At 40.8% G+C, this 14,388-nt stretch overlaps 1 protein-coding gene across 1 annotated transcript in view; it reads left to right on the top strand.

The window, feature by feature from the left end:
- Window positions 1-2,015: 2,015 nt before the first annotated feature.
- OSTN (osteocrin) overlaps window positions 2,016-14,388 on the top strand; it is a 14,819-nt gene continuing 2,446 nt past the window's right edge. Inside the window, exons 1-3 of the mRNA XM_009334092.1 lie at window positions 2,016-2,053; window positions 9,306-9,404; window positions 12,248-12,465. Of these exons, the coding sequence (XP_009332367.1) occupies window positions 9,306-9,404; window positions 12,248-12,465 (317 nt within the window). The 5' untranslated portion in view covers window positions 2,016-2,053. The remainder of the gene's footprint in view (window positions 2,054-9,305; window positions 9,405-12,247; window positions 12,466-14,388) is intronic.

The following is a 14,388-nucleotide window of genomic DNA, read 5'->3' as shown; positions in this document are numbered from 1 at the left end:
TCACTCTTGTGAGGTGCTAAGCACCAGCTGGCTGAGTCTCGGCTATCCTCCAGGCTTCACCCTGTGTTGTGAAATACTGAAATGCCTACATTCCGTTGTCTGTCGTCAGCTTACTCACAGTGGCACAGCCCATGCCTCCTACCAGCCTCATCAACACCAAATGTGGTGGCAGAAGGGAGCCCTACAGAGGTCCTGCTTTAAAGAGCTTGAGATAGGACCTGTAAAAACTCCCGACAGGAGTAAACGCCTGTGAGTGCCACCTTGTGTCTTTCCAACAGAAAAAAGAGAAAGAAACTGAGCGCCTAGGACTGCAGCAGCTGGTCAGCAACACCTCGTGGTCATATGTATCAAAGGTTCCCCATAAATCTGACAATATCTTGCGGTTAGATCTTGGTTATCTCTTTCCTGAGATCCTGCTCGCATGTTTTATACGTATCAGTCAAGTACTGCTGTGTCCTTGGACTTCCAGCAGGAAGCCTCCATCTAAATGCAGGTAGCACTATAAAATGGAGCACGGTTCCAGTTCTCTTCTAGCGGCAGCGTTTGGAGCTGTGTTTCAGCAGTCTGGCGTTGTTTGGCTCTGCCCTTTTGGTTCTGCTGCAGCTCTAGTATCCACAGAGCCCATTTGGACCTCTGCAGCTGCCGTCACTGTTCTGTTGTCCCCTGCAGTGGAAAAGAGTCCCAACCTGTCTGCTCCAGCCTGACGTCGGTGTGGGTGCTCACGTGGCTAATGCATATTTTTGCAGCCCTACACTGGGCCATACTCACATATCTGCCTGTACTGAGAGATGCTATAGAAATACTTGTTTTGTGTTTCCTTGTTCTCTGGGGCTGTACGCTTGTATTGTGCTCGTGATCAAAACCAGCCTCTCATTCTCCATTGACTTTTTTTTCCCTCCCTGATACCTCAGTCAGGGAGTGTGGGAAAAACATACTTTGCAGTGAACTATCCTGATTTGGCACTTCATGTCAGCTCTGCAAAATTCTGTGACCATCCTCATCTGGGAAATGAGCTGTGTTACAATATGATTAAACTCTTGTCTTTCTCTAATCACTCTGATCAAGACAGATGATGAAATCAAAGCTTTTGCTCCCTGGCTGGCAATTTTTTCCCACCTATTGCAAAGCTGCATTTGAAATTTCCTTTTACTGTCCTTTGCTTGTAGGAAGAGCTTTTGGCAAGTCAGAGTAAAAACTATTTTGAAAGTGCTGTTTAGAGAACAAAGTCACTATGAATTAACTGTTAAGGAGTCTGCACAGGTTGGAATTTTAGACCCAAAACCGGGTCTACAATTGCTGTGTGAATCAATTAAAAACTGAGATTAAAAAAAAGGGACAAAAGAGAAAATAGACTTCTGCTAGTGAGGCAAACAGGGAAAGAAATAGGTCCTCTGGTACTGCCTAGGGAAGTCAGGCAGCTTCATAGCTCACACTTTACAATCATTTCAGTAACTGAAATGAAGTGTCCGAAAGTTCTTGTGACTTGCTTTACAAAACACACTCCTTTTCTAATGCTTATCTTACAATAGTGTTGGTCTACTAAAAATGCGCTAATTAATTTCTTCTTGGAGTTAAGGCAGTCCTTCTAAAGTTATTCCTGTTGTCCCCGAGAAATAAAGTTAAAAAAAATAGTAATTCAGGACATCAGGTTTCTGTACTGCAGTTTGCAAAAGTGAGAGCCTAGAGGAACGGTGATGCTGCCGAAAATCTTTCCACTCCCATGGCTGTCTGAATCTTGAAAGGAAAAAAAGAAAAAAACCAACAACAAAAACCTAGACCTTTAATTATAACCTAATCATCTTGATCAGAGCAATAAATATAACAAATGTGAGGCAAGTATGTGTGTGAGAGTGCAGGACAGAGAAAGGTTTAGGGCAAGGATCAGTGGAAAATCTTTAGAAATGATGTAAGAGAAAGCAAAGGCAGGGATTGGAGTTTGTAGCCTACAGCAGAGACTATAAAAACTCTGAAAGAAAGCTGAACATTAGGGATAAGTTAGGGCGAAGAACATAGCAGGACCGTTAAGGTTGGAATTGCTTGTATCCAATGCAAGGTAAGAGGAGTGAGGACAGAGATGGGTTGGGGATGTTTTGTGTCTTCTGCTCTGTTTACAGAAGCTTTCTTCCCTTCTGTGCTTTCTTCCTTTTAATTTTTTTTTTCAAGTTTTTTGTATTAACAGGCATGCAGAAGGTATACACATGCCCACGTCTGATGGGAAAAACACAGCTTCTTTTTCCAGTTTGAGATTAAGATAACAAGATGCCTATCGCCTAGTATTTTTGGTACTAAAACTGAACTAATAATATTCAGTGGAAACTTATTTCCTTCAGTTAATAAGCCAATATTTAAACAAGATGTGTCAGTGCGTTTTACAACAGTGACTAGTTACTTTCATGCTTTTGCAGTGCTTTGCAGTAAACTGCTGTCTGTTTATATTGTTATGGATTTTCCTCTGTACATGTTATTGTCAAATGTATATTACTTCTTAAAATAAGCTGAGGAGCTATGACAGAATAGTTCCTTTGCATTACTAAATACCATATGTGGTAGACAAGTTTGCTGCATGTAATATATTGTAAAACACAAGATAAATGATTTAGGGAAAGTCTTTAATTTATGGCTCTGCAAAAGGGTTTTATTATGCCCCATATTAGATAAATATTGATCCAGATTCTGCCACATTCCTGCAATAATAGAATAACCCTGCAAAACATTCCTACACTAACAGAGTAATTATCATTATCCAGTGATCTGATTACTTCAGCTTTGTACCACTGTAAACGAAGGCAGACTCTGATTCAGTGATAGTCATTGTAATTTCTCCATGCTGGCTTCAAAACTATTTCACTGTTTCTTTTTGCCTCCCAGACTGGAGCTGTACAAGTAAATACATGTGAATAACCTTTGGTTTAGATGTCCAGAGGCTACAGTAAAGTTCAGAATTCACTAATTTTTGAAGCACAAGTACACAGTGCCTTTAGCTTTCCTTACTTGGCTTTTCAATTTGGAATGACCAACCTGTCATGGGGAGCGCAGAGCTGAAAGCTGAGGAACCGCAGGGACGTTCTGTGCCCCTGCCCACCGATTCACTCGGGAAGCCTGGGGCAAATTATTACATTTATCTGTCTCTGCTCACCTGTATTCAAAATGCAGCTTAACCCACTTTTCTTGTAAAACGCTTTGAATATCATGAGGAATAACAGCCAAAAGAACAACCCGACCCCAAACCAAGAAAATCTATGGTGTAAATTATGAGAAAAACTGCAAAATATATCTGGCTCAACCAGGTGTTCTTCAGTATCTATAAATACCTGCCACACTGACTTCAGCAGATTAGGGCTTCGTTTTCACTCTTTGAATGAATGACAAGTGTACCTCTCTGGGCTTCTTACATGGCAAATTAAAAACTTGAACCATACAACAGTTCTAAGAACTCTCTTGATTAACCCTGACAAAGATTGCAAGTGATTGCAGCTTTCCTTTTCAACCCAGAGAAACAGATTACTCTCCAATTTCCATTTGCAATGCATTTTCACCAAGCAATTGACTTTTCTTCTTCAGTTAATATCCTTGTTCAGAACATTTGAAAGTGTTTATCCAGTAAATTGGCATCACTGTTTGAGTCTCTTGTTAAGAAATTCCAATGCCATTATTGTCTCTTAAGACCTTATCTTGAAGGATATTTTTGCTGGACTTTGAATGGCCTATGTCTTTGTATTGATAACGTATTTGGATATTACACTCTTCATTCCAGGTATGAAGAACTCCCACTTACCACTCCAGTGCTGTTAAGAAAGGAGATGATTTTTCTGAATATAGAAAAACACAATGTATTTCTTGATTTTTATTGATAGAAAGGTTTTTTATTTTTACTTCAAATGCTGAAAATGGTGCTCTAACAATGAACAGTTTTTAGTTCTCATGCTAAAGATGAAAGAAGAAAGCTAAATGTAAATTTGTTAGAAATGTTAAGAAAAGTTGGCATGTTCAGTCAGTACATAGATAAATAGTGTAGGGTTGAGAGTTTGTTGGCAATGAAGAATAGTCTAATAATGTTTTGTTTTCCATTGTGCATACCAAGAATACTATAGCTCGCTCAACTATCTCACTTAGGAAAGGTGGAAATAGGTTCTTCCCATTAAGAGATATTTTCTTACACTTCATAGCATCCTTCTTATTTAATAGTCCCTAGGCTTCTAGATGGGTTTTATGACTTCTGTTTGTGTCTCCTGCTTCACAGTCTCCTACTTTTATGGTATTGATGTGAGTTTGGGGGTTTCAATTTCTAAAATCTGTTGCTAAAAATGTATTTATTACACAGTGTAGTCAGTTTTGCAGGATGTCCAACTTGTCTCCTTCCTGCACATTCTAAGGAAAAGCATCCTCGTTTGTTCTGCATGGCCATTTGGTTTCATGCTCTTTTTTCAAATGAAGAGATGAGGACCATGACTGACTGGTCTTCCACAAGTGTTTGTCCGCCTTCATCAGTTAATTTTTTCCTGATTCATGCTTGTGTCTGTCAAGCAAATGTACCCCAGCAAGGCTGTGTTTATGTGTACACTTTCCGTATTCCTCATGAGAACTAGAGGGCCACATTTTCAGCCTTTCTTCATATGAGCCGTGCGATTCCTGTGCTGCTCCCACAAACGTCGCGTCCTCCGTGGGCAGGGTTGGTGCAGAGTCTAGTCAAGCCCTGCAGGGACTAAGCCATCGCTGAATCTGTTTTATCTGAGTACAGATGGTAGGAACAGTTGTATACTTGAGCATCCTCTGACTGCATCTGCGTCTACCAAAAGCGCAGCTATCAATAGCTGAGTCAGCATTTACAATAGATACTTCAGTAAAATACAGGCAAAGATGACTATCATGGTGATATGAAAACACGTCAGGACCAAACACTGGAAATCTTATTGTTACAGTAAATGCAATTATTGAAATGAAGACTTTGAAAAGCAATGACTAATCTGACGTGCCTTCTTGAGAAACCTTTAAGGAACTTCAGTTTCAGAAAGTGGAACAACTTTGGCCTTGAAATACTGTCAGACAAAGTGTTTCATTTGGGACACAGACATACCTAGGCATTATCTCAAAATCACTACTCTTATGCCTCTTGCATAAGTTCATGAATTTTAAGTTCTCTCTGGTTACGTCAGATGAAACCTACCTGCATCTACTTATCTACATAGTCGGGAAACTGAAAATAGAGGGAAATTTACATTGTAGAAGTTGACGGTGTCTGTACCATATATCTAATAAAATATATGACATTGTTTAAAAATCTATACCTACTCCAGGAAACACATTACTAATAACATAAAGTGCCTGACACTGACTGCTTACATTTCATTTTGCCACAAAGTCCCATGCTTCAAAGTCTTGCTTCAGTATCTTTTTAGAAAGCAGTATGTGAGAAGTCCTCCATATCTCATCTGTGGGATGAGAGCAAAAACACCACTCTAACCTATTTTTGGACTCTGCTTTTTTTTCTGAGGGTGGGATTTGTTTTGATTTTTCTCCCTTTTCTTTGATATTTACACGACTAGAAAATTACACTTGAGATATACATAGTTCCTTAGGAGTTTCTAAAATCACTAGGACTGCTGGTACGGGCATATTTTTGGCTTTGTGGTAATGAATATGCTCAGAGGATCTATCCTACAACTTTTAAAAGTAGGGCAAATTTTTTTCAGCAAGAGCAGGCTTATTCTCAGAGCTTCACACAAACTATTTATAAGTTGTTCTTTTGGTAAGATACTCATCCATCATAATTTTATTGGCCGTAAGGTAGATTCACATCAGGTGTCCAATCCAAGGCTGGTGAGGCCAATGTTAGGACTCAACGGTACATTTGATTAAGATAGGTAGCAGCAGTTAATTTTCTATTTTGTGGCTTTGGAGCAGCAACAAAATACATCAGTAACTGGCTTGCAGACACAGCCGTGATTTCCCCCAGCTGGTTGGAATCTGCATGGTATGAGACTTCCTCATGGCTAACAGGTGATGGAGGCTCACCAGTACCATCCCAGTGCTCATACAGCAGAAGGACTGGAGTCTTAATGGGCACTGCCAGGAGCTTCCCAGTGCCTATGGGACAGTCATGCCTTGGCTCTGCATCAGGTCAGTTTGGGAGCGTATGGCACAAAACCTCAAGGGCTTCTGGGCTCAGCCACAACGTGCTCGTTGCAAGAGCAAGGTCCTCATTTGCAGGTGAGCTTGGGCATGTCCCGTGCTGGTGTTGCAACAACAAGCAGAGCACAGTCATCAATGTATAGTGGCAGCCGAAGCGAAAGATTACAGTGTAAGGCATGATGTCTTGCCTCAGTTCTCTTGCTAACAGGCCAGCAAGAAAAATAAAGCTCTTGTGATTTATGCTTGTGGAGTAATCTCCACAGTAATGTGAAATACGATAGTTCAAATTGGTAAGAACAATGACAGCTGTTACCATTTTTGACAGGCAATGGGTTTGGAGCTTGGTGATGAATTGCATGCTGTCTGGGGTTTGTTCAGCCCACTTATCTTCAGGATGTCATTTTGTTTTTTGTTTTTTTCTTTTAAAAGAAAAACATCTTTTAAGTCCTTTGGTTTGATGTTGGAGACTTAACAGTTTCTGTTTGGTAAAAAATTTTGCTTTCTTGTGATCTTTTCTTGGAAAATGGCTCTGCACAGATTCCTAAGAAAAAGTTTTGAATGTTTATCCTGCTTTGATAAGGTAGAATAATGTTCTCTCTTTTTATCTTTAATTTTATTTTAATTGGACCAGCAACAAAGATACCTAATTATATGAGGAATTTTAGTTTTGACACATTTCAAGCTAAAATATCACTAAAACACATAAATATGTCTGAATTTCAGACTTCCAATTACATTTAGTGAAGGGTAAACCACATTTTATGTCAGATAACACCAGACCGGACCCTGAGATACTAAAGACATGAAATTATACCCCAATCCCTTGACCTATCTCTCTGAAATTGGTGGTGAAGAGTTTTCCAGAAGAAGGATGGAAATTCAATACAAGTGGGAAGCGTGCGTCTTGCAAAGGCCCACGTGGTTGTCAGAGCTTTGGTTGTTCTCCTTCAGTAACAAATACTGTCGAGCCTCGCTTTAGGTCTCTCTTGGAATGGGTCAAGGTAAAATGTGAATGGGGTGAAGCAATAACCAGTGCATGGCTGGGAAAGCCCCTTTTGGCAGGAGGGCTCTGCTTACCCAATTGCAACAGGTAAGCTCAAGGGGAAAAAAAAGGCAACAACTGCTTTTAACAAATAAGATCCTATGACATGGCTGCAGGTGGAAAGCTAAGTCCCAGACTGGCAGAAGACAGTGGGATTTTAATTATTTTTACATAGTCCTCATTGCACCCTTAGTTTTGCAAATGCTTTTCTAGAGCTAAACTGCTCCACTAGAACAAACCCGCTTCTTTCTCCCAGCTTGGTCACACCGCTGTGTGAAAATCAGCACAACAGGATCTTGCTGGACTTAGTTTTGCTCCCTTTAAACCAGTGACATTTCTTCTTAGCTACTAATTTCTATGGGAACTACAGCCAAGCTGTAAGTCCTTACAATTTCCTCTGCTTCTAATTTCACTGGCATCAAGTTCTGACCAGTTAATCAAATGTCTTTTGTGTTGCAGGTGTCTTAATGTTTATTTTGATTAGTGTACCAGTTGCTATTTTTAGCTCTTTGGTCTTTGGGTTGAATGAATACCAGCACAGCCCTTAAACCATAATAAACATGTGTTTTTAACCTTGCCATTTATTTTTATGTCTCTGTATCCAAATAATCAGGATGTGGTTACCTGTGAAGGTAGTAGACTACTACTTCAAATTTCAATGCACACCCACATACAAAAATATACATTGTAGAGGGTTACAGCTTTAAAAACACCAAGGCAAACCCTTGTCTGACTGTAATGGCTGTTGCCTTCGGACTGAGAGACAGCAGTACCACCTGGCTTACTGCTTTGTCTTTGTCCTTTGATTCCAGTGAACTTAGTCTGCTTCACGGAATAACCAGCAGCTTTCTTCCTCACTGCTGATTCCCTCATGGACAATATAAGAAAAAAAAAGATATATAATGGGGTAAGCAAATAACAGAAGCACATGCAGAACATATTGAAAAAGCCAAGCAAGAAACAGAGTTTAAAGAAACAACACTACAAATGTTACATCTTTACTTTTTAAAACTGGACTCCAAAAGTTTTTGTGGCTTTTCTCTTTTGTAATGTGGGAAAAAGTACAAAGCCAAATGTTTTTTACCATGTGTTCTCGCCTGATCTAATGGGAAATTTCCTACACAGAGGATAAAACAACTATCATACATCATAGAAATGTATTTATACATCCTTTCTATTTCTGCTTTTGCCAAGCGGAGAGTCAGCAAAGAATGGCAGAATCAGGCTTGAATTATACTCTGGGGCAGGACCTGGAGACAGAGTAATCAGTAAATTAGCAGATACCTTTGGCACTAGAGGCCCCAGCCTAGTTCTTACTAACATCAGCTGAAATATTCCCACCTGGGTGAGTTAGAGGCACGTCAGGTTTTAACAGCTAGATCCAAACAAGGGCTTAAACAATGTAACCTAAACCCACTGCCAAAGAAACTCCTGCAGGAAGCAGCTTCCTGATCCTGAGCCTCCCAAAACTTGACCCTCACTGCATTATTTAAAGACTCTGTAGGCATCTGCAGTTCTGCAGCTGTGGCACGTGGTCAGAACACCATCGGTTTGAGTGATGGATTCCCATGTAAGATTTTTCCCAGGTGTGGGAGCTGGATAATTTTATTCCAGGATCCCAAGAAGATCCTGGAAGTTGTGGCTACCATTAACTCATGTTGAGGACTGGTGAAATGCAGCCTTGCTTTCAAAATGCTGCTGGGGAGGTATGTGATTTCTGTAACAGCTTCAGGCACCTGTCCGGCATGTGGGAAGGTCAGGGTCAACCTGGGTGGCTATGAGCCAAAGACTCCCTGCTTACAAGTGAGTGTCTAGTTCATCTGGTTTTAACACAAGTTTGCATTCATTACTCCTGCCACTGCAAGGAGTGGCCCATTGTGCAGAAAGGAATTAAAAGATTTGCAGGGCTGTAAAGGAGCAAAGAGGAGGGAGCTGATTCTGTACCCAGAGGTGAAGGGCACTCAGCTGACGCTATCTGGTTTTTATGCAATGACTCTGTAAGATAAAACATATTAACAGCCATGGGAACAGAATCTGCCTTTGCTTTCACTTCTTAAAGACCTTTGGAGCGAGGTTCCTCTGGGAACTTGGGAATGCATCTGTGAAGCCATTAATAGATTGTTCTCCTTTGCAGATGCTGCAGTTCCAGCTTGTTGTGGTGCATTTGGCCCTTGTGATTACCCTGCTGCGGTGGCACTCTAGCTCAGTGCCCCTCGCGCAGGCAGCACCAGAGGTAGGTGAATGTTTCTGGTGGTTGTCACATAACCCTGCTCTTCCACCGGTTGTTCTTGGCCACAGAGTGCGGAAGACACCACCGCCTCCAAACTGTTTTGGAAGGTGAACGGTCGGTATTGACTCTGTCAGGGCAAAGCAGGAGCAGGACAACTTCCCCAGTGAAAAGAGTGATGCAAATTGCATGGCTCTGGGAGGACAGACAGAATGAAGTCTCTCTCAAATTCATGCAACCTGTCCCGAAGCACCATGGGATTTTCTGTGTGTTAAAACATTGTCCAGTGACTTTGGATAGAGAACTTCCTGAAGGGGGGAAGGAGGTGATGTCGGGGGCGGCGGCAGGAGGGAGCAAACTCCAATAACACAAAGGGAAGGTTTAATTCTTCCTCTTAAAGACAAATAATAGCATGAGAAGTCTGCAGCTTTCAGAAACCATAAGGAGATCTCCGAGAGACCACCTGCACAAAAGTTACAAATTAAATGAGACAGAAGAGACAAGGAGAGGGAAGGAGCAAAGTAACTTGCCTAAGCTTGTGAAGGAAAGCAGTGGATGAAATGGGCGAACTGTCTCACGTGTCCTCCAGTATGATATGCAGAGCTTGCACCTGAAAATACCTCTACTGCATTCTCTTTTTTCATGTCATCTTGACATAAAACAGATCTGGCAGGAAGGGTATTTATGTAACGGTTTCATGCCATAAAAACATCAAGGATCTAAAAGTTTAATCAAAGTAGCACTGTTTGGCTGTAGGGTCTTTACATAGGTTTTTAAGATCAGCTTAGAAGTTAGATGTGTACTGAAGAATACTGATGGATCCTTCTACCTTGCTCTCTGTCTTCAAGTGAGCATGCCCTGATTATACAAAATAATACTTGTTATAGAAAATAGGGCTTGGGGGAAGTACTCCCCACATCAGTGCTGCAGCAGCTGCTGTTCTGATGCCACAGAGACCTGGTATCCTGTCTCTATCAATGATGGATTTTTGTGAAAAGAATATAAGAACAGAACATCTTCAGAGACTTCCTGATGCAGAGACTTGCGCTGGACCAGGGCATGTTTTAGCTGCTGACAGGCCTGGACTTGTCTTTGAAACAGTTTAAAATCTTGGTATCTGTGACGTCCTTTGGCAATGCATTCCACTTCTTCTACGTGCTGTGTTTAAAAAGTAGCTCCTTGTATTTATTTTAAATCCACCATCTGGTGACTTCACTGGGTGGACTGGGGAGCTCTTTTTCTTGAGTAAAAAATTGCTGGTCTTTATTCACCTCTTTGCTCTCCGCTGTACCCCCGTCCCCAGACTTATCTCTTCGCTTGTCTGTGAAGTTGTGCTTTGTTCAGTGGTTCACCATAGGAAAACTGTTGACTACTTCTGTTTATCATTTTAGCTGTCTCTTTACTTTTTACAATTCTATTATATCCTTTTTAAGACCAAGTAAGTGGGACTGCACAAAGTGCTCGAGCAGAGGCTATTTTTTACCTTCTAGTTTCAAGCGTTATTGTAGATATCTATCCCCACTAACCAGAGCAGAGAGTTCAGCCTTTTTTAAAGGCGTAATTTTGTCGCAAACTTCTATGAAAGTTTTATAACCCTGAAAGGGAACAGAAAGGATTGCTCAGTGCACTTGAGGCTCATAAAAAGTAAAGTCAGAGGACAATATGAGATCCTTTACAAAAGTATTAACAGTGCTACATCATTTCTGTGATCATTCTGGTCATGTGCTCCTCCTTATATAAAGATCAGTTTTATACACTCCATCAGCAGTTCTGCCACCCATCAGTAGTGGAAAATGTCATCACCACAACTATGGTTTGGACTGCAGTAGATATAAGCATATTACATCATCCATGCGATGGCTTCCTTTACATTTGTACTAAACCCACTGTGTATGAATAAGAAATATAGTGGTGTGCTTCTAAAGAGAGAGGAAAACCTGCTTCAAAGCATATAATAAAAGTTTTCATTTGAAATTTTTATCTAATTCCGTGAAGATCAAGTGGAGCAAGAAGGCAAACATTTCATCTGAAGAGAGAATGATTTGAGCTTGACGCTTCCTTTTGTAGACTAGCTGCTGTCCTATATTTTTCTGTTATTTGCAAAGCAAATGTTTCACTTTGATTTGTTTCATTTCTCTCTTGACAGACCCCAATATTTTCAGCTATTCCAGATAGCAAACTAGAGTTTGGTTTTGAAAAGGTGTTAAGCCTAATGTCATAACTAAGGGTCAAAAGTCTGTGTCAAGTCAACATACTGTTCTTTCCTTTCCTCCTCCCCACATAGTGTTACTGCATAAATTCTTTGAATGTCAGTGCTGAGCAAGTTTATCTTGGGATATTTTTTGCATAACAATTAATTAACTTGTCAGCTTTGGATGGAAAGTTCTGTATAAGTTTTCATTACTATTTATTAGCATTCATTTAAAAAATGAAAATCAGTTTTCTGAAAAATATCAGGATGGATATTGGGGTCTAGTAATGGTGATTGCATTTTTAAAAAGGATTTAAATTACTCAGCTCATGCTATAAGTGATGCTAATCACACTGCTGAGATAGGGATAGTGGGCTGGCCTACAAAAACAGGCTTTGTGAAGTAATAAATTTTGATAATTCTTGCAATAATAATGCAGGCGAGTTCAATTCTATATTAAAAAAAATCCCAACTTTTTATGGCAAACTCCTGTGGGTAGAAAATGGCCACGTTTCACAGAAGGAACTTGGTTTTAAAACTTTGGCCCAGGTTTAGCATCCTAGTGATTATGTATTTATAGGACTATTGCTGTGACACTGGTTAAAATGGTTTTGCTGGAACTTGAGCAGCAAGCAAACATCCCCCCTTTCTTTTGCAGCCTTTGGAGCCTCCTGCTGCTCTGGGCATGGGAGCACATCCCATTGCCAGCGAAGAGAAGTCAGCCACCAACCTGGCAGCCAAACTGTTCCTTCTTGATGAGCTGGTGTCTCTGGAGAATGAGGTGACCGAGACCAAGAAGAAAAGAAGTTTCCCAGGATTTGGGTCCCCGATCGACAGGATTTCTTCGACCTCTGTGGATGCTAAAGGCAAACAGAGGTAAATTCTTAGATGCTCCTACCAGTGATAAAGTTGGAAGAAGGCTGTTGGTAGGTGTCCTGGATACAGATGGGTTAGCTTTAGCCACCAGCAGGTTTACTGGTCAGTTGTGAGGTGCCTCTGAGCAGGGTACCAGAATCTCTACAGAAACCATTCTGGTTGCGTGGTCTGTAATCCTTCAGCTGTGATGAATAATACATGCACCAGTTCATTTATCCCCACAGTGCCATACAGCTAACACAGAACATTCAAGCATATGCATTTATTTAGTACATTTCTTTCCACTGATGCGAACTAACACTCAGTTTAAAACTGCCTTTTTGATCATGAGATTATTTAAAACAAAAATATGCCTGAGTCTCAAAAACAGAGGAGCAGAACTAGGTATTCCTGAGGCTGGGGTGAGGAGAAGGTATGGTGGCGTGCACGTCTTGCATAGCAAGATGAAGAACACATTGTGAAAATGGGCAGACAGTTAATAGAATGGGCTTCAAGACCTCGATCAACATACGATAAGCCAGGGTTTCATCAATACAGCAGTACAGCAATACCTTCACAGTACACGTTTGAAGATAAGCACATTTATAACAAAGCTAAGCAATGACGCTTGATATGGCTGGGGAGAGCCAGTGAGTTTGGGCCAAAGCTCATGGGGCTGTTCGCTATATCTGAAAGAGCTTAACTGTCTTGTTCCCTTCTTCTGGTAACTGTCTTCTTTTGGATGGAATCCCCAATGCCACAAAATATTTAATAACATGCTTAAAGCTTAATCTGGAAGTGGAAAGTATTCACAAGAGCCAGTCAACATTACAAGTATTTTTTTCAAACAGAGTTTTGCAATATTTTCTTGTTGTTTTTCCATTTATCCACCCAGACTGCTACTAGGACTTTTCGACTGCAGCCAAAAGTGATAAAATACGAAATTCTTAAAACCTCGAGTAGAACTATTCTGTTCTGTATATCTCTTCAAGAGATCAGAATCAGCTCATTCTTTGTTTGCTTTTTAGCATGATTTTCTTTTCCAGGGGAAGAAATAGAAGGTAATTTTTGAAGCTGCAGTGCCTTTTTTGCAAAGGTACATGGTATTCCCAATTTGTCTCATGCTTTTTGGGTGGAAATCTTGTTTCATTCTATGTGCGGTACAAGGAGAAAAACCACAGAAAAGGGAAATTGTGGTGAAAATTGTCCAAGTTTTCTAACAGCTTGTCTCTGAATAATGAGCTCATGCAAATGAGTGACACACTGCACAAAATTCTTCCTTTCCCAGCATCATCAGCACAGTTTGCAGTTTTGCATTGAGATTATCACTTTGGGGGAGCTAATTAGCTTTTGAGTTGGGGATTGACTCATTTTTTGGAACCATCTGAGCTGCCTTGATCCCTTCATTGATACTACCATCAGCACAGACCACAGATCAGATGAGTGCTACGGAACACTAGAAAGGCTGTACCTTTAGGTGGAAACAGGCAGAGGCTGCTGCATTTAGAGGAGTAAAGCAGAGGACTGTCACGCGCACAGTAGATAACAGCCCATTCCTGTACCGGCTGAGGTGGTTACCTTTAGAGACCAGATAATGACTTTTGAAGTGTGAAAGCTGTTAAATAGATTCAGCCCCCTGAATTAATACAGTGTGTGTAGAGCCTGGCAACACAGCAGAAACTTTTGGAAAAGAGCAGTTCAAATATAAGTCCACTTAACAGATTGTTGTGGCACCCACCAGTTACAGGAGGACCCAGATCCGAATCTTGCTCATTAACATCAATTTACAGAGCTTTGAGAGCATGGGAAAAGCACGCAAGAAGACATGAGTCTTCAGATGTGGAAAGATCCATAGGCAGATGGAGAGAAAGAGACTCTGGGAACCTTAGAAAAGGCTATTTTAAATAGAGAGCATCACTTTGTCCCCAGTAAGGGCTGAAATAG

Source organism: Pygoscelis adeliae, unplaced genomic scaffold (genome assembly GCF_000699105.1).
Source record: "Pygoscelis adeliae isolate BGI_AS28 unplaced genomic scaffold, ASM69910v1 Scaffold161, whole genome shotgun sequence".
Taxonomy (NCBI): Eukaryota; Metazoa; Chordata; class Aves; order Sphenisciformes; family Spheniscidae; genus Pygoscelis; species Pygoscelis adeliae.
This window is presented reverse-complemented; position numbering and strand designations above follow the sequence as displayed.